Raw genomic sequence first — 26,437 nt, 5'->3', positions numbered from 1 at the left:
CACCAAACTTCCCCTGTACTGGTCTCAGGTAGAGGTGGAAGGTGATCAACAGGTTCTTCATTTCTCAGGAGCTGAGAATGACGATGATGTTGATGATGATGATGATGACACCCCTGTAACTACAGGCAGAGTGGTATGCAGACATTCTCCTCCTTCTAGTAGATGTCCCAAGAGAGCTTCCTGAAGGCCCCGACCCCTTGGTTCAGGAGAACAATGGGAGGTACCATCAAGCAGTAGGCTGCCTCCAGCTTCTTGATTGTAGACTATCAAGCAGCTCATGTGAAAGACAGGATTTTCAGTGTGGTTTGCAACTGATGATGTGAGAGGAAATACAGTACATTCAAGACCACTTTGAGGAGAGTAGTGGACTTCCTTTTGTACCTGTGTGAGGATGAAACCCTTTTCATCACAGCAGTCAAAGGCTACTAACCTGCCCTGGCCCACATCTTAAGGCACAGGTGACTAAACCTTTCAAATGCCTGGGAATTGTCTGCATCAAGTGGAATGTTACCCTGATGTTCAAGAATGTCTTCCTCCTCTCCCTTGCATCAGCCAGGAGTAGGGAACTGTATGCCCACTTGTACAGTGTCACACATTCCATTGGGTGTTCCTCTATCTCAGAATTGAAGGATAATTGAGGGAGATGAGGATGAGATGGTTCTATGACCAGTCAGAGTTTTGAGGCAGTACTTGAAGTGCACAGCCCCTCACAGACCCAACTGTAGGAGACTTTTCATTAGTACTGGACGGGAGAAAAGAGAGGTCTCCAGGAATATGATCTCATTGTGGCAAAGAGAAGACATAGTCTTAGCAGTCATGTCCATGGGAGATTACAAACATACCTCATCCAAAATTAAAGCCCATGACATTAGAGAAATAGTCTGCTCGGTGGCATACGAGAACCATTCCATACTGCAGGTTCTAGAGGCAGGAATGTGGAAGAGGTGATCAGCCTTTACGTTTAACCTGCAGGACCTAGCCCTCAAAACAACAGATCTGTCATTATCCAGGATTGTATGGTGAGGAAAGGAGGGGATAGCCCCATTTTTCTTGCTGACCTGAGCTGTAGGAGATAGATCCAGAGGAACCAAAAGGTGCAGCTCTGGTATGCCAAGGTTTACCCACCTGCCAACTTAGAGAGCTCAGCCTCCTGCCTTTTGGTGAGGTTCCATTTGTAAAATGGTAGGTTCATATGCCCATTGGGAAAAATACCAAATTTTCAAAAGTAATTTATATTTTTCCAAGAATACAAACCTATGCTTTCATAGAGATGTTTACCTACCTCTACCAACCCTTGTGGTTCCAATCTCTCCAGTCATGGAGGTGAGCAGGAGTGCAAGCAGGATGATTCACAAAAAAGAAGAGCTAACCCAGCTCGGGTCATGGGTGATTCTTAAGCCAACCTGATAGGGTTTTGTTGTTCTAGTGTGCCTTGTGCAGAATACTCCATTTATAAAAGTGTAGGTTCATATCCTAAGAAAAATTCAAATGACTATAATTTGGTATATTATTATTTTGATTTCTTTCATATTATTGTGTGCAAATATTTATATGGAACAAGCTTAAAAGGTCATTAACTTGTAAAACAACCTTTATTGTAATAGTATTTACATGTAAACAAATGTAAAACAAAGATAAATCAGTAGACAAATAAATTATACATATGTGACCAGCAGTAGCTACACATTAAGTAAAATGGAAAACTAATGCGTTGATACAAAGCTTCTTTATAATATTGCAGACTTTCTTATGCTTGAAAATTTTAATATATACATCACTTTTAGGTACCATTAATTTCGTTCTACTTAACTAAATCACATTAATACAGTAACTCCCATATTTTGCAGATGTCGCAGCGGTAAATGTATAGAAAAACGAGGAGTGTGTGATGGTGTCTTTAAGGACTGTGAAGAGGGTGAAGATGAAGACCTTGATTATTGTTCTCGTGTTCATACCTGTCCATCTTCCTTGCCCTTCAAGTGTGATTATGGCATCTGTATAGCAGAGAAGATGATGTGTGATGGATCTTACAATTGCTTAGATGCATCAGATGAATTAGTATGTCCAAAGCGAAGTTGCCCAGCAGACCGACCTTACAAGTGCTTAAGTGGCATTTGTATCAGCATGGATAAGGTAAACAGCCTTTTCTACATTTCAGTATTTAATGAATAAAACTATCTATGCATATATTCTTCACAATTTTTTGTCATGTTAGCACATTTAACAACAATTATTTCAAACTGATTTATGATAAAGAAATTAAGACAGCAAACCAAAAAGGTAGCTAGTAATTGCTTATAAATAAAAAATTATTTATGAACCCATGATGAAATATTTTTGGAAAAGACAATGTATTTCTGATAGAGAAAAGCAAGGCGTTGGCAATAAAAAAAATTATTTATTTATTTTCGAAAAGACATTTCTAACCCTGAACAAAATACAGCTAATTTAACAGTAATATGAAAGTTTATGATTTTGTTGCATTGTACATGATTTCCACACAGAAACTTCTCTGAAAAATGTTTTCCTATCTTATGTGAAATTAATATTGTAATAGAATCTGTAATTATCTTTTCATTGGATATGATTTGCAAACATTCTTTTGGAATAAGTTCCCCCGACGTGGGACCACCTTGACATGGTGAGGGGGCTCTTGAACCCATGGAATTTGTTCTTGGGTTTGAGTCTAATAGACCCATATATCATTATGTATTACTTAAGGTTAACTCTTGTGGAATTTTCCACTTTGATCAAATTTATTGGACCTGATTAATATCATAGCTGGGACAGGGTTTATATCTGAAGCTAAATAGTGGGAACTGTGATATAATTTTCAACTACCTGGTAATGTTTGGACCTGAGAGATATTAGATTGATAGCTCAAGGGTAGAACTATTCTGCAGGGTTCGGCCAAGGATTCCATGGGTGGTCTGTTCTGGGAATAGGACTCTCAGAGTTCTATCCAGTTTGCCCCAAGTATGATTAGGGTGGGGATGATTGTATTCTTGTAATACTCTCAGTTCCAGCAAGTGAGGTTGACTTAAACTTGGGCAACTCAAATTGTCTTGTGCCATTCCCTGTGGGGTAGGGTAGTGGGTAGACATTTGGGAGTTGGTTCTCACTTGTGTGAGAATAATAAACTCCATGAAAGGCTGATAATATCTTTTTAAGATTTTCAGGTTCACTTAATTTTTTTATATATATTCAATCTCTATGAGTAGTAGCAATAAAAAATCAAGTACCCCCAGACCCTCTGATGACACCATTTTGGCGCTGATGATGACTTCTGCATCCTCCGCCTGGCAACCTGTGTTTGGAAAAGGCTAGGAAACCTTCTAGTGTAACCCTATGCTACAGCTTGAAACAAAGGGAAATGTGGGTAAATTTGAAACCTCCTAAAAGGGTTATTTGACCTTAGATCTGGAAGATTCTGATTTTATAATATTTTTAATTGTTACAGAGACATTGTGAAGTGTTGTGACTGAGAGCCTAAGATATCATCTGAAGGTTGAGGAAAACTGACAGTAGTACTATTGGCCTCATCAAAGTAAAGTGAAAAATTAAAAGCATTATCGCAATCTCAGAGGCGATAACTTAGACTGCTTAGTACATGCGTTTTGGAATCACACTAAGGGGATGAATTTGCACCCCAGCTGGTAACGTACTCAGAGGAGAAGCTTGAAGGGTAATTTAAAGATCAAAGTGTGAATAGAGTTTAAAAAATTAAGATCATTGGAGCCTTATATCACTTCCAAATTTAACTGTTACATTTAATTCGACCCACTTACCTAATGTAATATAAACAGCCTGGGTATGTTATAAGATTAAGCAATATCCAAAACTGAGACTTTTTTATTTCTAAGAATATGGACATATGTTTGGGTCTTTTAGACAGAAGCTACAAGGCAAGCTTGCCACATGTGTAAAATGTAATGAATCAGAGTATGGTGCATGTATCAAAGAAGCAAGATGTATACATTGTGGAGATAATCATCTGTCATCTTCACAGAATTGTGATGTGTACATCATGTTGAAAAGAAGATACAGACTCTAAGGGTAACGGAATGTATTACATTTGGAGAGGCAAAAGAGAAAGTATTAAATCAATATGTTCAACATGGAATAGCCTTTTCCAGTATTGCTGTGAACAGAAGAAATATAAATGCTACCAGATGTGCCTCCCTTGGTAATGTAAAGGGAAGATCAATGGTGACCAGAACTCCCTCCACTCTGGAGGCTGCGCCAGTGGTTTCTGGTGCTCCTACCTCTTCAGAATTAGCTATACGTGGTGTGTCGACTTCTTTGGAGGCTGTGCCAGCTATGGCTGACACGCCTGCCTTGTTGGAGGCTGTATTACCAATATCTTGTGCTTGTGTCTCCCTGGAGCCTGCACCAGCTGTAGCTGGTGCTCTTAATGCTTTGGAGGTTGCACCAATTTTATCTGACCCTCACACCCCTCCTTAGGCAGTGCCAGCTTTGTCTTGTGTTCCTGGGATTAATAATTCTCTGAAAAGGAAGACAGTCATAAATAATCAATCTCCTGCCAAAAAGGAGCGAGGTAATAAGCTGAAAGCACTTAAGAGGCTCCAGTTAATGGTCTCTAAAGCAAAGTAGATGGCCATTTTATTGACTTCAATTGGAGAGTAATAAATTATAGATTAACCAGTGATCATATTTCCATTTTCCTAGGAGTGATTGATAGGAGGCAGCCTTCATGGTTGACTAAGGATATGGCATTGGAGAACAGATTACAGAAATCTCTTTGTTAGTTACATTCCAAATAGATCGGTCAACAGTGGTTCTGAAAGCTCAAACAGTTACCCTCCTGTGAAATAGTAAAAACTATTTGTCTCTGCCACATGTCCTAGCTGAGTTGGTCTACTAAAACATTGCTCCATCATGATATATATCTGCCTAAGAGTTTGGTGGCATGGCACCCAATCCACTAATGCATTTTCTTCCCCAACTGATGACGATGAAGAAAAACTGTCCTTTTTCTTCTGTTTGTTAATGGAAGGCACTACAGATGCAGTGTCTCTTAACAAGAGTAGAGTGACTCATCAAACAGCCTTGGAGTGTTAGCAGGGCAACCATTGTCACCTGAGGTGTGGATGAGGATGAGGATTGTCCTTTGTCCACACACCTGATACAAATGAGCTGCTCAAATGTTTGCACCAAACCCCTTCTAATACAGCTGAGAACAATTACATTTCAGAAGGTGGAGAGTTCAGGGGAATTCTCCTAAAGGGGCTCTTGTTGTCTAGCAGCCATGTGAGATCCTTTCTGATCATCCTGCTCCAAAAGGAACGGGGAAGGAAGATCGCTTGAAGGTGATCAGTGCTGTTTCAGTTGTCTCTGAAGTGAGCACAGAGGAAATCAGTAATAACTGAGGATGAGCCGCCTCAGTTATGACAGCTGGCTGAAGAAACTAGCCAAAGTCAATTTGGTTTACAGGAAGGACCACCTGGCTGCGCTATCTGCAGCTTGGTAATGATTCCCAACTTCTCCCAATTTATCATGGTCACCAGGTCAAGACAAAATTGAGTAGTCAATCTGCATTCTGAAAAAACTGCGCCTCTGAGGACACCAAAACTAACTAGTCAGCTAGATGTATATCCCACTCAAATGGCTCCAAGCTGGAAGCAAAGGTGGATGCTCTCAAAAATACACTCATAACCATTTTGCAGCCTAAAGCACATCATCCCTGCTTAAATTGAATTCAACACCCAAGCAAGGAAGTTCAAGTAAGGTGCTTGACCCAAAATCCTATGGGATTATCCAAGAACTCTTCATCTCTTTGTCCTATGGGAGAAAGATGAAGACCAGGAGAATGAGAAGAATTTTGACAACCAGAAAGAGGAGGGAAAGCGCACTTGCTTTCTCTCCATGCCCCTAGCCTGGGTCGTAACCCTCTCTCTGAAGGTGGTCTTTGCTGTTAGGTCATCATCGGGGAAGGGCAGTTGCTGCTTAAAACTTGACAGCATTGAGCTGCTAGCAGTTAGTGGTGTTAGATGATGGCAGTCAACTTACTAAGGGTAGGTGTATTGATTCCCCACTATATCTCATAACTTGGGCTAATGAATACCCCTACTTAAAATCAAAGGTTTTCAGTCCTGTAGGAACAACTACACTGTGTGCACTCATGATATCTTGCATTTTGGGAAGTTTTAATGTTGATATTAATATGATGGTACCTGGGAGTGTGCAGCTGTGGGGAAGTAACCCGTGATCATCTGACAACAGCCTGGACAAGGAGGTGCAATCATATGAAGAGAATTATGGCTGAGGGCCTGCTTCAGAGTAGACAATAGCTATGTAAACTCTATCATTAGCTTAATTATATTTACACTTACGTTAATGATCACTTAAAAAAGAAAGGGATTACATTACTGATTAAGTACAAAGGAAAGAAGTTACATTACCGATTAACTACAAAGGAAAGAAGTTATGTTACTAATTATTGACTTAAAAGCATTTACCATACTTCATGATGGCACACTCTTCTGCTGATAGCCTACAACACAATATAACCAGTGCAGTTATAACACAATACAGGAATAGCTCAGGACGATGAAAAGGGAATTAAGTTGGAAATGGAGATGGACTGACTGCTATAACCTTGCAACTTGCACATTACCTTCTATCAGAGATGGAGTTCGTCTTCCTTAGGGCGCCGTTGGGGAGGCATATTAACTCACAACAAAAGAATAATGTGGGCCAGCAGTAGCCCATCTCAAGGGGTGCAGCTCAGAAGGAGCGTGATTGAGTCTAAAGCTCATCTGAAAGGTGTCCATGGATGTCAAAGGTGTGTCTAGCCCTTTTATCGCCTGGGCTTTAAGTATAATATGGTGGCTGGTTGTCTTTCCTCAGCCAGGCAGCTGGCCCTCGGGACGAACTCTCTCTATCAACGCCAGTTAATGTGCAAGTACAAGGTCATGGCAGTCAAACAGACAAGAGGTGATTAAGAATGAATTCCTTAAAGGAAGTAGTGTTTGACGGGTGAATGGGCCTGTAATTTATTATGAATAAAAATGTGTAATTACTTTATTTCCTTCTGGTTTCCACTATTTTTATGTTATTTTGAGTTGGAGACGACATAGAATAAGGTACCTTTATTACACCTCTCCAGTCCAGAACGCATTCCAACCCTAGATATGTTTGAATGAGGAAAATAGCCATCTATGATGATAAGTAACTCACACAACCTTCAAGCTATAGTATAAAACCAAAATTAAAGAACGGCAAAATTCTGCAAAAATTAAGTTTACGTGACATCATCATATTCTTTTGCAGACTCACAATTCACGGACTTGCCTATTCGCGGATTTTTCTGTTGACCCTTTATACCCATTATTCATGGAAAATTTGCCTATTCGCGGTATTTTTCACTGAGAATTATTCACAAATTACTGTAGTATTTTCATATAATTTTCGTGAATAAATGCACTCTTTTGTGATTAAACTATTAAAATACTCAGGTATAAGAATTTTTAGAGTTTTTTGTGTTTCAGTTATCAAAATAGGCAATTCAAAGCATTTTTTAGAGGGGTTTTAAGTATTTGCAGATTTTAGCTATTCATGTAAAATTTTACTTGCAGAAACCATAGAATTGCATTGCTCTAAGAATGGATGAAGCATAAAATTTAATATGACTAAATAAATGCAAATTAGAATATTCTTTGAAATGTTCCTATTATGCAATAGTCATTAAATAGAACATCAGCATATAATTAATAATATCAGCAAATAACTGGTAACCATAACTTGTAATTATACTAAACCTTAAAATACAGGGTTTATATAGTTAGCTCAATTCTATCATGCATTATATCGTAACACAAGAACTTGCTATTAGTCAGCCTAGAAGAGGTGATACGAAGCATTTGTGGGTGGTTGGTGGACATTGAGTTCATACGGTAACAGGCCTGTACCATAACGAATGTCAATTGTTGAATCAGTTGATTAGCGGTGTGCCCTATTTTTCACGAAAAGATAGAATCAAGGATGAAAATTTCCCTTCGCAGTTAAGATTTGTTAAGATCACCAGGGAGAACTTATGCTTAGCATTATATGCCTCAAAACTGTTTCATTGTCAGGATTATTCCTAACAGGTACATGTGCCAGGTGGCACTGTCATAAATATGAAAATGAATCGCATGTTACCAGTGACCAGGGCTTGAACTGAACTAAGTACGAACTTCGCATGAATTTAGATTATTCTTTAATACCAAAAAGGTGAAAGCATATAGTCGAGGACTCGGGTAAATTTCATTACACAAAATAATATCCAAATGAATGAATTTGGAATTAGCAATGATTTAAACAAGAAGTCGAACTAGTATGCCAAAAGTTAAATGATAGCCCTGGTACTGGCTATACATATTCCTTATCCCATGAGAGGGCATCAAGTGCATTTGATAATGCTATGGGCGTGAGAAAACAACTGTTCAAAGGGCGTGACACATCTGAAAACTACTTGAGGAGTGCCAGGGTGATCATGCACTGATGACACATTGCTAAAAGGGAAAAAATGTGGCACTTTTATTATAAGCCTATTGGCTTTATGGCATATTGTTTTAAACTTATACCTTTAGTGGTATTTTCATGAAGGGTAATCGACCTATAGGGCAGAAACTCTGGCAAACGGCATTATGCATAGGCAGAGCATAAGCGCCTCAGTGGCGTGGTCGGTATGGTATTGGCGTGCCACCTTGAGTTCGGTTCTCGGGTATTCCATTGAGGAGTGAGAGATGTGTATTTCTGGTGTTAGAAGTTCACTCTCGACGTGGTTCGGAAGTCACATAACGCCGTTGGTCCTGTTGCTGAATAACCACTGGTTTCATGCAGCAAAAAACACCATACAAACAAACACAGGCAGGGCATGAATTAGCAAAAAGCTTGCCCTAATAAGATGTAAAAGAGATGAAAAGGAAATGTAAAATGAAAATAGATAGAACAGTACAAATAGAGACCGATAAGAAGGAAGTCATAGAGGAAGCACCTGTCCTCCTCTTCTGGATAGGGGCCTGAGTTCTGCTTAAGATGGTGGCACTGTGCTAAGGTACTAATGCATAGAATTTATTGGCTCTCTCAGGATACTTGGTGCTTCGACGCCTTGTCCCTTTCTTCCTTGGACATCTCTGAGGTTTGATGGCATCATAAAGGGAATTGGGGGGACCCAAGTTTGAGGAGGATACATAAGTGCCAGCTGCTCCGACAATGGGAACAGTGGCATTCCATACCAGTCCTGATACAAGCTGTCCCAGTTCCTTGAGTTATTTGGTCAAGGTTGACTCAGCAGAGTCCTTACTCAGGGACTGGTCAGCTGAGGACGGGAAAAAAGAGGAAGAGGTTATTGTTGCCGTTTGCAACTCGCAAGCTGGGGCAACTGGCTCAGGGACTGGTTGCCCTTTGGGTGAGCTTCCACTGTGGTCATGATGGAATTTGCTTGTCCTTTCTCACTGGCACTGGGAGTGGAGCCAAATCATGATGTGAGAGGCAAACCAGACCAGGATCTCTGGGAAGGAGATTCGAACCTTGCTCTGGCACTGGCTCTAGTGCACTGCCAAGCACAGGTAGGGTATTTAAAATGGGCTCAATGTCCATGATAGGTGGAGCATGGCACTGTCCAGGTATTTCTGATGGCACGGGGAGTGATTAAAAGGCAGGTCTATAATGATCAGTTGTTCTTGTTGAAGCATTTGAACCACCAGGGATGTAGGTTGCTACCACTAGCAAACATATTTTCAATCAGTGAGGTTGAGTGACCCTCAACTGGACGGTAAGAAGAAGGAAGAATCATCTTCAGATGGTTGAGGCTCTTGATCGTGACAAGCTTGGGTTGATTGACCTGAGCTCCATATGGGATGCTACCTTCCTTTATTATAGAAACTTACTCGCTGGAAATATGGGATGCTACCTTCCTTTATTATAGAAACTTACACTCTGGAATCATCAAATGCAGTGACTTTGTGTGTGGATAGCTACCTCGAGGGGGTGCCTATGAGATAATGCCCTTAGCTGGAGGGTTTAGTGAGAAAGGGTTTGTAACTGTCATGGCAATGGCAGGAGTAGCTGGTTTATTAGGGCATTTTGCCCATGAAGATGTGTGCCCATACACCTTATGTTCAACATAATAACTTTTACTAAAATGCCTCCTTGTAATTGCCCCCAATGAGGGAACAGGCCTATTGTTATTGGTCCAATGTCCAGAGGAGTTTTGATTTGGGGACTTCACTGGAGCCTGTGGCAGTTCCACTTTGTGGCGACACTGCTCTGTTTAGTGCATTGGTTTATGGCAGTGCACACATGATGGCCTTTTTGGAGGGTTACTTGGGGCTGTGATGGCTGGAAGTTAGCAGTAGAAGGAACTGAGGGGCTGATTCTCTTCCTGAAGGAACTGAGTTGTGGATTGTGGGTATCATAGGTGTTGACCCACCAACAGCACTCGACAATGGTGTTGGGTGCCATGTCCACCAGATGGGAGCAAGGTCCGGAGGGGCATACAAGAAGAAATCCTCCAACTGGAATAGCTCGAGGATCTCCTCTGGGATAGAACCTTTGGAGGTGTCAAGCTATCAGTGTAGTGCTGGAGTTTTCTTGGCCACTCACTCTGATCAAGACTAGCCAGCCTCCCTCAGTAAACCTCTCCATTTCTGCCCATTGGTCAGGGTTATCGCGAAGGCTTTTACTATTGCTGGGTTCTGGCAGTCATTGGGTTCTGGCAGCCATGATGGTGGTGCAAGATGTCTGTGGCACTGAAGGTGGCACTGAATGCACTGGAAGAAATGATCTTCAGGGGAATAAGGGTTTTCCTTTTGTGTGGTATGTCTGAATAAGGTATGTCTGAATAAGATGTAAGATTCGGGATTACCAAATTTCCCAATCTAGTCAGGAAAGGTGGTAGGCAGTTCCCAAAGAGGGACGGTTACTCATCTTGAAAGACAGGATATCCAAGTAGGTGCAGGCTTCGAGCAAAAGTCACGCAAGGACTTGGTACGAAGACCCGGAAGTCTTGGAATTGACAGGTACAAAAGCCTTAGAAGTGGCAGGCATGAGGCCTTGGATTGGTAGGTACTAAGCCTTGGAATTGGCAGGCACTAAGTCTTTGAAATGGCAAGCATGAGGACTTGGAATTGGCAGGCAGGCAATAAGCCTTGGAATTGGCAAGCATGAGGCCTTGGAATTGGCAGGCCCTAAGCCTTGGAATTGGCAAGCATGAGGCCTTGGAATTGGCAAGGACTAAGCCTTGGAATTGGCAGGCACTAAGTCTTGGAATTAATTGGCAGGCAATAGGCCTTGGAATTTATATGCACAATTCGCAACATAAGATTAAAAGGAATCGGTTGTAAGCTTAGCGTAGCAAATAGATAATGAAAATGGAAAAGAATGGAAGTGCTTGGCTTCAAGTGTACAACAATAGTCAATAAGTATTCTTTTCACAAAGACCAAGGAAATCCTGGATTGTGCACCCTGGCTACTTGGTATGGCTATATTCATGCACTGGCAATTGCAAGTCTGTGAATCAGCTGTGTTCACAAAGCAAACACTGGGGCGGCATACTCGTTGTCTATAATTGCTAGTAGGGGATTCCCCAGACTTTGAATGGACGAACGGGTGAGGCTTGCCCTGGTCTGACCAATCATACATAAAAAATGGTATCTTCACGCGTGACTGACCGTGTTATGGTATTTATTATTATGTTAAGGGGAGTTGTGATTGCAACTGTTATTCTCACAATGCCAAAGTGGGCCTAAATAGAATCTTCATTTTTATACCTATCATGGAGAGAGAGAGAGAGAGAGAGAGAGAGAGAGAGAGAGAGAGAGAGAGAGAGAGAGAGAGAGAGAGAGAGAGATGCCAGGATTTGAAACTCTGTGGTTTCTATTATGTACCTAACTAAGTTTTGGCTACTTCGGGGCACAGAAATTCCCGAGATAAACTGGCGATGGAAATATGGCACTATTTCCTTTAAATAACACTTCCTAGCTCACCTAATATGAAAGGTATGCATGCTATCATGCAGTGGCTATCAAAAGCTAAGGTGTTTGGTTAGTTACTCTCTCTCTTCTCTGGTAGCTAATTCGGCATGCACGTGGCCGAAGATTTTTCTATCTCTTACTCTTGTACCAGTCAGACATTTTGTTCACCCCTAACATAAAATACCCAACACACGGAATAACAGTTTACTTACTATGGAGACTGGTTTTCTCTTTGTGTGCTTGCACAGGGAAAGTATGTGCTCGATTTTACGGATTTGTCTCTACTCTTGCAACCAGCTTTTTGGGAATTGCTATTCGCTGATGGTCGTTTGCAAGGATTTGCAACAAAGCAACAACAACATCTGGCTTAAGGTCGCCACTAATACAATTGTATCTGGGAGTGCTCAACTGTTGGGGAATAACCTGAAATCATCCGACAATGGCCTGGACAAGGAGGTGCAATTATGGCTGAGGGCCTGCTTCAGAGTCGGTAATAGTTATGTAAACTCTTGGGTTAGCTTAATTAATTATATTTACACTCACAAATCATATTAGAAAGAAATGATAACACCCTATGGGTTTAAAGGGAACATAAAGGCCCCGTAACACAGGAGGTAATCAGCAATGAATTAGAGTTTGAAGTAAATGATCAGGTGACTGGAGATTTCCAGATATGTAGGACGTAGGAGATGCAAAGCAGGGAAGTTTTTTTCTGGAGCACACAAGGCTAGAATCCGGAATCCACAGTGCCTCAATTGCAAGCCTGTAATGAGGGCGATTGGGGCTTGAGCGGGTTGCTTAAGACACATTGTTGATGATCGAGGGTTATGTACTTAGGGTACCAAGCAACTCAGTTACATAAGAAATGACTTTGGTTAATGATCACTTAAAAACGAAAGAGGTTACAATACTGATTAACTACAAAGGTGAGAGTTTACATTACTGACTATTAATTTAAAAGCGTTTACGTTACTTCACACTGGTGCATTCTTTAGCTGATGACCTACACCACAATACATTGATAACACCACACAAATATAACATGCAGGAATCAGGAAAAGGAAAAGGAAAAGGAAATTAAGCCGGAAACAGAGATGGACTGACTGCTATAACCTTGCAACTTGCACATTACCTTCTCTCGGAGATGGAGCTCATCTTCTTCAGGGTGACGGTGGGGAGGGATACTAACTCACAATGAAAGGATTATGTGGGCCAGCAGTAGCCTATCTCAAAGTGAGGTAGCTCAGGAGGGGCGTGATAGAGTCTAAAGCTTGTCTGAAATGTGTCTAAGGTATGTCCGCATCTTTTATCACCTTGGAGAAAGTTTGCCAGCATCCTGATAGGTGGTGTTGCCTGTATCTTGGCGCCCTTCACTGCCATGAGGCCATACGAGGGCATGTGACCTGGGCTTTATATACAGCAGCTGGTTGTCCTTCCTCAGCCGGGCAGCGGGCCCTCGGAGGGAACTCTCTCTCGACGCTGATTAATCTGCAAGTACAAGATCACGGCAGTCAAACAGACGAGAGGCAATTAAGGATTAATTCCTTAAAGGAAGTGGTGCGTTTTATTATGAATACAAATTTATAACTTCTTTTCGTCCTTCTGGTTTCCGTTATTTGTACGTTACTTTGAATCAGAGGTGGCGTAAAAGGAGGTACTCTTATTACAACATAAATGATATAATCTAAGAAATTTTCACTCAAGCTAAAATATTTGTAATCAATTGTCTTCAAATGCTGTATTTCCATGTTGTAATGAAGATATTGCAGTCTAATATTATACTACAAATTGCATTGCTTTAGCCCTTCATTTTGTAAGCTATTATCATTTTGCTATCTAATAATACCTTTCTCTTACTTCTCGTTTTTTTGCCTGCCAGTACTAGTGGACATACACTGGCACTAGCTTACATATGAACAAACTACGTTCCGAATGACCTTTCATATCTTGAATTGTTCGTAAGTTGGTCTTCACGCCTATCTAAGTACAGTATGATATAAAATCAATACAGTATAATGTATGTTTTTTTTTTATCCCAAAACACAATACAGCACTGTACACTAACACACAACACTATTTTATAGAATACAGTACTTCATTAATAGGATTGATACATAAAACTTAAATAAATTGTGATGATAATACAGTTTTTTTCTTACTCTAGAAACTGGTAGTGTATCCTTAGGGTTGCCATCTCAGCCAAATTTCAGTAAAGGACAATAATTAGAAATGTAGCCATATCTTTAAAATTAAGGTTTAAATGTATCCACAAGTTTGTATATACTTTGACCATACCTTTAACTCAAGCTTCTAGCTTTTAAAGTTATATTTGTTCTGACTTTTGATGGACTTCAGCAACTGTGGATCATGTCTTATTTTTACCGAAAATTCCAGACAAGTGTCTTTCAAGTTAAAGTATATGAAAAGTTCACTTTTCATGAGTTCTACGGAGCATTTGTTTCTTTCATTTCACCATTTGGATGAAATTATTCTAAAATTGCGTTCACAGTCTGCTGATGTTACAGGGACTGAAAGCGCAAATGGAACTATTTTAGATATATTGACACACTTATTGTTGTTTTGCATTCTTCAAACAGTTCAGAACTTTGAATCTTGCTGAAACTTTCTTGAATTAGTGAAACTTCATCAAAGAGGTTATCCATGTCCAAATTAAGCCTGTCTTTCAACTTCATATCATCTACAATTTCTACAAATAACTGATATTTTGGGAGTTAATTTCTTAAAAAACTTAGATTTGATAACTTTCAAAATGTTGAATTTTCATCAAAGTCAATTCCTTTTTCCAAATATGTTATTTATAACAAAAAGTAATCTAAAGTCTTCAGTTGTCTCTTGAGCTTCAGTAGTATCTGCATTTTTAAGAAGTTGGTGAACTTGATACCCAAATAATTTTTCATTAAATCGAGATTTTAACCGATTTCTTAAATCAACCAAAATGGCTTGAACGGCTGATTTAAATATCTCCATAACATGCTGCGAGAATAGCAAATAAATTTCAATAAGCTGAGAAATTTCTGTAGAATCATTATCTAATCTAATAAGTTGAAGTAATTGTTTAAAGAAATCAATTGGTCGGCTCAAGAAATAAGAACTTAAAGCTTTCCAAGAAAGTAAAAGTCTTTCAATGCATGGCTGCAGGGATAGCCACAAAATGGGTACATATCGAAGAATTTAATTAAATTGTGTATCTACAAACAAATGAAACTCTTATTTAAGCGTTTTGCGTCTTTTTGCTGACATTGAGAAATGGCCATAAATTTTCAGGACAATATTTTCAATGTCTACATTCAAGTTTCCCAAAGCAAATAAAACTGAATTGTTGTCATCAATTTTGTTGATAGTGGCAATATGATAGAAATAAAGGGCATTTGGCATCCTTTCTAAATACAAAAAAGGACAAGGACTGAATACCTAAATTAAAGGGCTGTCCTTTGAAATAAAGGATGGCTGGCAACCTACCTGTGTAGGCTTGAGGGCATAGATGAGAGGGGAGGCGTTGAGGAATTACAGGTGCAGTGGGTTGTCAATGTCAATGTCCTCTTTCGCAAGGATTTTTTTCGGCATCACTTTCCTGTTCATCTGAGGAGGAAGCAATCAACATTAGTGGGAGGAAGCAATCAACATTAGTGGGAAGGCTCTTGAGGTTGAAGGAACTGGTTTGAAGAACTGGTTTAAGGAAGTTTTCATCATTTTTCTTTTCTTTTCATCGTGTATGGGACAATAACACTGGATAGCATCACTGGTGGTTGCTACTTATGAGAATCTCTCAGTATTTGGGACCTGATTCTCAAAAATAGTTAGAGCTTTCTCGATAAGAGGAAATTCCTTGGCCGTCAATTTCATTTCAAACTTTTTTAAAAGAAGAGGTTTTTCTTCAAATTCTTCTGGTCTGTGCATTTCTTCCAGCTCCACTAAATCTTCATTTGATAACTCTGCTGAACGAGACTCAAACAGCTCTTCAAAGTCCTTTTCCCCAAAGTCAAGCTGTAGCTTTTCAATTATGTCAGTAAGACTGTTAAGGATTCCCTTTATCTCCTCTTCCTGATTAAATCCTCTAAAGCCACTGACAAACTGTGGGCATAAAGCCCTCCATGCTCCATTGATGTTAATCCCACTTACTTCTCACCATGCAGCATCAATATTCTTGATGCAATTGTAAATGTTGTATCCCTTCCAAAAGTCACTTAAAGTCACGCCAAAGTCATTCACTTCCTTCATTGCTTACCTGTAAATACGGCAAGTGTAATATTTTTTGAAATGCCTGCTACACCTTAATTTATTGGCTGAAGGAGTGAAATTGTTTTGAGGGTAAATACAAAATTTTCACATCCAGGGACATTATCCAAGACTTAAGAGAATCTTGAAAGGAACCCCATTCTCGTGGCAGTACAACTTGACTTTAGGAACACAGATGGGAAAACCAGCCTTCGAATATAGCAGTCACCCTGGCTTTGGACATCAACATAACAGATAGAGAGCACTTTGTGATATTTTTGAGTGCCCATGCATTTGCTGCACAGTACACTAAGAGCTGTTTTAGCTTGAAGTCTCCCTGTGCGTTGCCTATCCTTTGCCACCATATATCCTGTCATTGTCTTTTCTTCACGGCTGATGTTTTTTCTGGCAGTTTATTTTCCAGATAAGTACCTGTCTCGTCAATATTAAATTCTTGCTAAGGGTACATCCTTCCTTATCAATGATTTCCTTGAGCATCTTGGGAAATTTTTCGTCTGCTGCTTTGTCAGCATTTGCTGCCTCACCCACTAACGGACACATGATGCAAATTAGCTCCCCTTTTTAAAGTAATGTTACCATTCTTAACTTGCAGCAAATGTTTCATCTGCAGCAATTTCACCAACCTTAGCCAACTCTCTCTTTATTCTTGAAGATTGTGCCACAAGGTGAACGACTCATATTGTACTGGCATGCTACACCCACCATTTTTTAACTACTATTCACTAGTATATTGTTAAAATCGCCACTTTAGTTTCCATCAGGATAGCTTGCTGCTTTTTACCACTGACGTTATCTTCACTTGCCTTACTCTTGCCATTAGCCATGATAGATATTTCATGATAAATTCACAGGAATAGCTCGGAGCACAACAGAGAATGTCGTACCACTAACCTAGGTACAAGAGTCTGGGGCAGTGAGTTGTATGGGCTACTGTGCTGTACAGCATGGTATCAGCAAAATTTGTAACTAAGCAGAATAAGCATGCAGAGCAAAATTTGAACACTCCCCTTCGCTACCTGTAAAGGTAGCGAAGGGGAGTGCTCCAAAACGCAATTTTAATTTATGACCACGTTTGTTTGTATCTCTGAATGTTTGTAATTTGAATGTTCATAAGTAGGGTATACCGTGTTTGCATAGTAATGGACAAGATGACATCTTTGATCTCGTGAAGACAATATTACCATTGCAGAACAGTTGGTTTTCCTGCAATGAGACCCAATAGTCAAATTAAACTGCTGTATGATGATTTAATAATAACATAAAACCTATGGCAAGGGAACTGCACATTGATCTTTGCTTCTCGGTATTAACTTGACACTAATTAGTAATCATGAATCAATTTTGGACAGGTGTGCAATGGTGCATTGGATGGTTGCGATGATGGCGGAGATGAAAAGAACTGCACTGAAGTTGTCTGTCCTTTTGACCGAAGCTTCAAATGTGATAATGGCCTTTGCATTGATGGGTAAGAACTTAACTTTGATGCCTGTGTATTTTCCTGAAGGAATCATGTTAGTGCTTACACTTGTGTTACTGGTCTCTAAGGTTTATTGCAGGTTTAGGCAACATTTTTTTTTTACAAGGTATGGGTTTTGACCTTTTTTTTGTCCTCTTTTGTCCAGTCTTTGGACCAGCATGAGTGTATAAATTCATAAGCAAAATTGAATATGTCACATATAAAAATCATTGTCGGACAAACTAAACACATCCCATGGTATCTAGCTATTAGTGCTTATTGAATCAAAACCATATAATTAAAATAATTTCAAAGTAGACAGCACAATGATTTGAGTAGAAACTATTAAAGTGATAAATTTTCTTTACAAATAGATTATCAAAACCGCACAGCACTTTATTTTAAAAACTTCACCTTTTTTTTTTGCTAGATCATGTCATATTTAATTTTTTACCTTCCTTTCTCATCACTGCGGTAATGAGTAGGAGAGAGGAGCCACCAATCAAGTAAACAGTGTATATGAAAGGAACACAAAATTATAATGTTGTGGAGAAAAGGCTTGCATGAGGTCTTCCAGTTGAAAATTGAGGCAGAAACTGCACAAGATTAAAGAGAATGGGGAGAGCTCATAAGTTGTCTATCTAAATAAAAAATCTTGATAAAAATTCTAATTATAATCTTGATTATATCACTCCATAAGATAAAAATTCTAATTATAATCTTGATTATATCACTCCATAATCTAACAGATGGCTTAGGTGTGATGGTCATGATGATTGCCGAGATGGAAGTGACGAGACCAATTGCATACCAGATGAACCCAGCACTACCACAGAACGGCAGTCGTGTCCCAGTGGCCAGTTTTTATGTGATACTGGTGCTTGCATTTCTGAAAGAAAGGTACAGTAATTAAATCTAGAGCTGCAATTTAGATTTTGTATAAAGCTAATTGGAACAAGCCAAGGAGACCTTTAACTGTAAAGGGAATGAAAGACTGCTGATTCCTTGAATATTTTCTTATCATGTAAGTTGTTTGTATAAGCTGATACAGTGCAGTGACTCCTTGCAGCATCCCCTCTTAGGCCACATTATCGCTTTCTTCCTTTTACTTTTCATCAGTTCCCTTTTGCATCTTCATACTTGGATGTCCAGTTTCTTGAGCTTGGCCGTACTCCAATTTTCACCTCCCATTTATGAACAAGAACTTCGGGCATGCCCCGTGAGAATCTAGAAATAGGACGCCATTGTCTTGGCAAACTAATGTACAGTTTACAAATAATGAAAACAACATTAAGATCCTTTTTTTTAAAGCTTGTGTTGTTTATCTTTACTGACATTAATTCTCCATGTCAGTATCATAGGTTTTTTGATATGCATCATTATTTGGCTCTTTTATGTATGGTCAGCCTTGTTCAACATAAAGAGACAGGTTAGTCCACTGCAAGAATTCGAACTACCCTTATTAGCCAATAGAAAATGTAACTTTAAAAAGAGGCATATTAAATGATTCAGAAAAGACAAACAAAAGGAAACTGACTACTACTTCTTGTAGTCAGAGTTTGCAATTACTTTGTGTAAGTTCAGTGATATATGGTAATTATTTGGAATATCTGCAAACAAAGTGAAATTGACAATCATCCCTCACTTCGTGGCATTACATATTTATCTTTAAAAGCTCTGAGTTACTTTTGTATTACATAATTACCTTGATTTTTTTTCAGATGATTGTGAAAATAATTTTTCAGTTTTCACCGTCATTATCACAAACTTTGTGCAAAGGTAGAAAACAAAAGTGGTGTCCTTTGTACCAGAGTTGTTTATATAAGGGAGGTTTTGATATTTCACTGGTGCCTTTGTTCTGCCTTTTATTGTTGTACATGTGTACATACATTTTTGTAACTTTTATTGTGCATATATGTACTGTATACATTTTTGTCCCTTTTGTTGGTGTGGATTTGCCATTTGCTTGATACTTTTATCTGTTTACTCATTTTTCACAGCTGGACATTCAAATTTGAGGTGGCTTGCTCTGCAAGTTAGTAGGCTTTTAGTTTAATGTTTGCGTATTTTGAATAATTATCATATATATTCATATATACAATATTACTTTATGTATTATCACTTTTCAGCGTTCCCAAAGGCCATTATAATTTATCTATAAAACATGTGACCTTTTTCATTTCCATGCTGTCTCTTGTTTCACTTTAAGTGAAAGCTTCATTACTGCATAACGTTGGTCAACATACTTGCTGCGCCAAAAAACCAAAGCTTCTTATTACGGAAAGGAAATTGGTATAAAAATCGAATGAATATTGTAAAATAATGCTGTCCAAAAACCAAATATAGTAAAAAAAACATGAGATTAGTCTCATGAAAATATAATGTAATATATATTTTCCAGTAGCGTAACAGGAGGTAGAATATTATGAAATCAGTATTTTTCACATTTTCCCCTCAGAAGTACTTCATGAAGCATTTATTTAACGTATTTTGTAAATTACAGATTTGCGATGGTCGAAAAAACTGTATTAATGGTGAAGATGAAAAAGATTGCAAGGAGTGGACTTGTCCTTTAGATCGTTCCCACAAATGTGCAGATGGAACATGTATATCTTCAGCAACACAATGTGATGGCATTGAACACTGCGCTGATGGATCCGATGAAATTAATTGCACTCATCCTGAAGAGTATTCTGTTGATGAAGAAGAGTATGACAGTGATTATGAGGAGGAAGAGGAAAGAATAGATTCCCCATCTTCAACAACAGGAACAAGAGTAGAAGTAGAAGAATATTCTGATTATGATGAACCAGACCGTAGAGATGACACTGTCAATGAGGAAGATTCTTTCTACGAAGGAGATACGGCTGCGGAAGAGACCTTGGGTGAGGAGCCAACTGACAAAACACATGTGCATCATGAAGTGGATGAGGATGATACAGAAGACTTTGGAGACATAGAAACTATCTTAGAAGACCCAGAAGCTGCTGATGTACAGCCACCAGCAGCTTCCAGTAAAGAAGGTGTTTCCTCAAGTAATAGTATAACCCCTCTATCATCATTCATTGTGGCATCTTTGTTACTACGTCATTTTGGATACATGTGGATGAGGTGAAAAATGTGTATTTAAATGAATCTCAGTCGATCTGTAAAAGAGTAACAGTGTTATCCCTCGCAAAAGCAGGTGAAGGTCACATGTAAACAATTTACTGTGAAAGTATTGCATTATCAAAAATATTTCAGATGCATACTGTGTTGCTGACTAATCCCAGTTATTACTTGTTCACTTCTTAATTTTTTTTACACAAGAATGATTCAAATAATGAAATATTCACATAATGGCATTTCTCATATATCTAATTACAGTATGGGAAGACAAGTGGATTAGATTTTCAAATTTATTCAGGAGAACCGCGTTTGTAGTTATTTTAATCATTTCAAACAGTTTGTCTCTGATAGCATAGAAGACTCTTAACTTCCCTCAGAAGAATCTATAGATTAATTTTTTATTCCACTAGCTTATTTCAGAGTTCAGCAGTGCCGAACTATATTGTTGTTTAAAGGTTGTTTGAGTATTTTAAAATTAAGAAAACCAAGATTTATCAACATTTGACAGCTTTGACATAATACTTCTAAATATATGGCTAACAGCAATCAACACTTTCATAATACGTATTTGGTGAAGATATGAGGACATTAAATGCATTTCTTTGCCACTTGTACATAAGATCCGAAGACGATCAAAATAAAAACTGGGAAGCCAAAATGATACCAAAGCTAAGGCCTGTAAAGGGATGTGTTTTCTTTTGGACTAATTGCAAATATTGTACATCCTAAAAGCAGAAGACAGGTGCTGTTGTAAAGATGTTAAGGGTAATGTATGTTGAAAACAACATGTAACCTTTTATAGAAATTTCCGCTTATTTACATGTTTTTACACAGGTATCTTGCACGGTAAGTGCATAGAATACTGTTAGGTTAACGTACTAACAGTGCCTTAATTTTTGAAGGTACATTCGTTTCATACTTCTGTAACTCATATATAACGTAACTAGTGTCACTAAATACTTAGTGCTAAAATAGGTCCTAATGCTAGAATAGGTCCTAGGATGATGTGGACAGGTTTGAAAATTTTTTAGATGTTGAATGAAAGCTGTAATTATAACTATTTGTTATTTGTATATATACTGTATCATGTCTTGATTTAGATTGAGGATTCCACTTATGTGTTTAAAAATTACTTAATATTTTTTCAGTCTTTAATATGCCAGGAAAAATCTTTTTCATAGCCTAGTCCATACAATATTTGGAATTATCTGCTATTAACAAAAATCATCATGTAGTTATAATCTTTCAAAATCACTTGATTTTATGAGGATGAAACCTTTGGATACTTCCTTATTTACTGCTAAAACATAGCTTCCCTAAACTATATACTTTTGAATTTCCTCCCGATTCTCCTTACACTGTTTGCCAAATCATGATATAGTTCTTGAAACAAGATATGTAGTGAATACATTGCTAATGTATTGTTACTTACAGCTAAGAAGAGTAGGAGAGTTATTAAGACAACAGATGTTTGTAGAAATACCACACTAGATAGTTTTTAAGTAATAAAATGTAAATATAAACCAATTGCATTAATTATTAACTGCATATAATGGACATATAAGGTATAAAGTTCAGATCAGTGATATGCACTTATTTATTTCTAAGTATCAGATTAGGGAGAAATATGCTTCTTATAATGAATTGATTCCTCGGAAATTCATCAGAAAATGTAGAGGCCAATACAGGATAACATTTGTTTTCTTTGCCTTCAATTCAGCAGTATCACAGGACTACAAAGACTAAGGTTACCCAAAAATATGTATGTGAATTTATTTTTATAGAAAGGTTCATTTTAAGATTATATAGTGACCATAATAGCACAATACACAAGTGCGTTGTTTCTGGAAGATTTGTTGAAATATCAGTAAGTTATTAAAAATACTCTAAAAATGTAACTTTTTCACAAAATGAAACGGGATCTATATTGTATGTGAGAAATCTTAGTTCATAATGTCACCGGCTCATTCAAGTAACTGCCGTTTGCATCTGCGTTTGCACTGGGTTTTAAGATGTTTGCATGGTAGTGTTGGTTTTAAAATATTACTGATATTTTATTTAGAGTTCAATATTTTTGATTAAACTGCGAGGTATTAAACACTCACAGGCGTATTTCAAGCGTAAATTAATAATCAGCCTGAATATTGATTGATTTTATGTACATAATGTATAAATTGGTGTCCTAATTTTACCAGTGTTGAATCTGAGCAAAGTATTACATAATAAACATATTTATGAATAGAAAGAATTTAAATACCTGCATTAAGTATTTATGAAGTTGAAGGCTTACACATGTAAGCACCTTTGCCTCCTTAGTTTGGTAACTGAGCAGTGAATGCTAATAATGGAAGCATTAGAGATAGTATGTGTAGTCATTAATTCTTTTAGTAAAACTTCACCAACATTCATTTAGCAATAACTTTACTAGGCACTACAAAGAAAGAATTTTATAGATATACCTGATACTATTGGATAGGTAATTTTAATTATTGTAATAAGCAACTTAGCCTTTTTCCTCCTCTCAGGTAGTTTTCATCTTTAACAACTGTTCTAACGACTGTGTTGTCTTTTTCCATTTTTGGTTTGTGTGTGTGTGTGGTACCAGGCTTGTTTGAAGGTATTGTTGACTGAAGGAGTCAGTCGTTTTCTGAGGCGTGTGATTTGGGATTATTCCAAGCACCTTTTGGATTGATCCTGCCTATCCTATTGCTTTCGCCACCATCCTCTTTCATCACCTTCACTCAGTATATGTCGAGGGGCTCTCGCTTAGCCACGGTACTGTATTTACCTAAATTTGTCTAGCGGCTCAGTGGCGTGGTCGGTTGGTCTTGGCCTACCAACTCGGTGGCCGCGAGTTCAATTCTCGGGCACTCCACTGAGGGGTCAGAGATGTGCATTTCTGGTGATAGAAGTTCACTTTCAACATGGTTTGGAATTCACGTAAAGACGTTGGTTTTGTAGCTGAAAAACACCATACAAACAAAACCTAAATTTGTCTTGTGGATCATGGAGCATTGACTATTGGTACTCCTGCCCCTAGGAGGTCCCCTGTAAGGATTATAAAACCACGGCAAATGCCTCCTGTTTTGGGATCTTACCTCTACTGTTCTTCGGATGGGGCGAATTTACATATCGAAGAAATCACGGCTATAGCTTATGGGTGAAGGAAAAAACACCATAGGCACTATTAGCCTTTATTAGTTAGGATATTCATTATTTTTGCCAACTTATTCCTCTCTGGGCCCTCTATTTTCCAGATAAATGTGTTGCATTCTATCATTAATGATGTATGTGTATTTTCTTAATTAATTAAGGGTGATATTAATTTACTTAAGGGATACAGGGTTCAGCGATTATTTCTTTCCGAAGATTTATGTATTAAAATTAAGTAATTTTTCTCAGTGTTTTGTTTCACTCCCTTGAATTGATTTATGCACACTTTAGTACTATTTCACTCATTGTGAATTTAGTATTTTGTACACGATTTCGAGGTCTGGAATTCGAATATTGTGTGTTGGTCAGACAACACAAAACAGATTGGCGACCGTAGAGACAAGATATTTCGCTCCTGAGTGTTCACGTGTGTGCAAAATTAATTTTTGGGGCTTGTTCTTGGTAGGCAACATTTTTATACCTCCTCGAGTTGTGTTAAGTAATTTGGTATTGAGCAATTTCGTGTTGTGTGTAATTTGTGGTATAATTTTGGTGTAATTTGATCATCATGTCAGTGTTTAATGTATTGGAGCTCCTGAACGGGGAGGGGTGGCAAGCAAGGCTCGCAGAGGTTAGATAGACATGACTTGGAGCAGTTAGCTCAACATTTTGAAATTGAATACGATGTCTCTATAAGAAAGGGTCTGATATTGTTACAAGAATATGAATTTTAGTACTTAGAAAACGGAAGGTGCTAAATAAGAAGACTGAGTTAAAAAAAAAAAAAAGTTTAAAATGTTGCCAATTTTTTTATCGTTTTTTCTTTATTATGCAAAAATAAGTACAACAGATTTACATTGTGGCAAAGTACAAATAAATTATGATATCAATTCAAATACAAAGTCAAACATTTATTTGTCAAACCCAGATTCACTTTTCAAAACTAGCATTATTCACACAATTAATTGTTACATATCTTTACACATAAGATACTTTATTTTACAATACAGTTTCAATATCGGTGCATGTCGAAGTTTAATATCCGTACTGTTAATTTAATTTTTTTTTTGCAACGAAAACCGCTACGATTCAAATATTCAATAGCCACATAACTGAAAAGAAAATAATTTAAAACCCATACTCTAAATACTGTCTAGTGAACATTTTTGACACTCTCCCTTTGTATACCGCTTTTAATAGCCAACTGTCAAAGCAGAATTTTCTTTTGACGAATGATAACAATTCTCCCTGATTCCAATTTTTTTTTCTGCTGACCCAAACTGCAAAGAGATACTCCGTAACTAACACTAACACGCTGTTAGTCACCTTCCGTGGTCTAATCGGAAAATACATTATTTATAAAACAGTCTTGTGCTATATTACAAGTGTCATGCAACACTTTTTAGAAATACCACAGAACAGGCTTAACTGAACGCAAGAGTAAAACATATTTAAGATATATTCAGCTTCACATTTATCACACCAGTCATAATCCTTAATACTTAATACTTAATCGATGATTAGTGGTGATAACACCATATATACATAGCATTTATACAGAAATTCTCTCTCAACATTTCCAATGGATGCACTGTTAACTCTTCTCCATATCACTTTCCAGTTATAGAGAGGATACTGCTCTTCAATACTCGGTGCAGCGTTAGGTTTTAAGTATGAGTAAATGTCCCTGTTAGTCAGCACAGGAAAGCTCTTATGCTTACATTTTATTCGAAACACCTAAATGGCAATGAAGAAAAAAAAAACACGGAGTACAGGACGCATATTCTCGTAGAATAGGCGTCTCAAACAAGGAGTTTATCCTCATTTTAGAATAAAATGCACCCTGTCCTATAGCATTATTTCTAACCGCTCGTAATGCCGCACTACAACTAAAAATCGGCAAAGCTTCTGGAATAAGTATCATAATTCCTAGACAACCTTCAAATTTACTTAAACATTTTGTCTCTCTTCGAATTGGGCCATACATACCTTTCCAAAGCTAATTAAATATACACGAATTTATTTCAGAAACACTTCTCTATAGTAGGACGTGGTTCGGAAGTCACGTAAAGCCGTTGGTCCCGTTGCTGAATAACTATTGGTTTCATGCAATGTAAAAGCACCATACAAACAAACAGTCTATAGTTGGAAGAATATGCGCCACATACCACACCTTTGACAACAGCAATGTATTGATAAGTACATATTCCCTTCTGAAAGATTGTCAAAGGTCGGACCTTCCATGTTCGAAGGATCAACAATCGGTTGACAGAAATTAAAAAAATAATCCATCATAGATTTGTCACCCTATACAGAGGTAAACACTTCTTCAAAATGTTTTTTGAAACAGGTTAAGATTCCGTCTGTATTTTCACTCTCCCATCTTTCGAAACTATTTTGGAATTGCTATGATCACTGCTTCCATACTTCTCCATATCTCCATACCTAACAAGTGTGCAGAAACTTTCTCACCTTTAACAAA

The 26,437-nt window shown here is 38.0% G+C and overlaps 1 protein-coding gene across 9 annotated transcripts in view; it reads left to right on the top strand.

Moving 5' to 3' along the window:
- The window catches only part of LOC135213639 (uncharacterized), a 520,774-nt gene extending 497,724 nt beyond the window's left edge, over positions 1 to 23,050 (top strand). For all 9 annotated transcript variants that reach the window (XM_064247675.1, XM_064247671.1, XM_064247678.1 and 6 more), the window contains 4 exons: positions 1,848 to 2,133; positions 17,588 to 17,703; positions 18,444 to 18,594; positions 20,198 to 23,050. In XM_064247675.1, coding sequence (XP_064103745.1) covers positions 1,848 to 2,133; positions 17,588 to 17,703; positions 18,444 to 18,594; positions 20,198 to 20,809 — 1,165 coding nt within the window. In that variant the 3' untranslated portion in view covers positions 20,810 to 23,050. The remainder of the gene's footprint in view (positions 1 to 1,847; positions 2,134 to 17,587; positions 17,704 to 18,443; positions 18,595 to 20,197) is intronic.
- Positions 23,051 to 26,437: the final 3,387 nt, after the last annotated feature.

This window comes from Macrobrachium nipponense, chromosome 43, assembly GCF_015104395.2.
Source record: "Macrobrachium nipponense isolate FS-2020 chromosome 43, ASM1510439v2, whole genome shotgun sequence".
In the NCBI taxonomy this organism is placed as follows: domain Eukaryota; kingdom Metazoa; phylum Arthropoda; class Malacostraca; order Decapoda; family Palaemonidae; genus Macrobrachium; species Macrobrachium nipponense.
The sequence above is the reverse complement of the archived record's forward strand: the minus strand, read 5'-3'. Positions and strand labels throughout refer to the sequence as shown.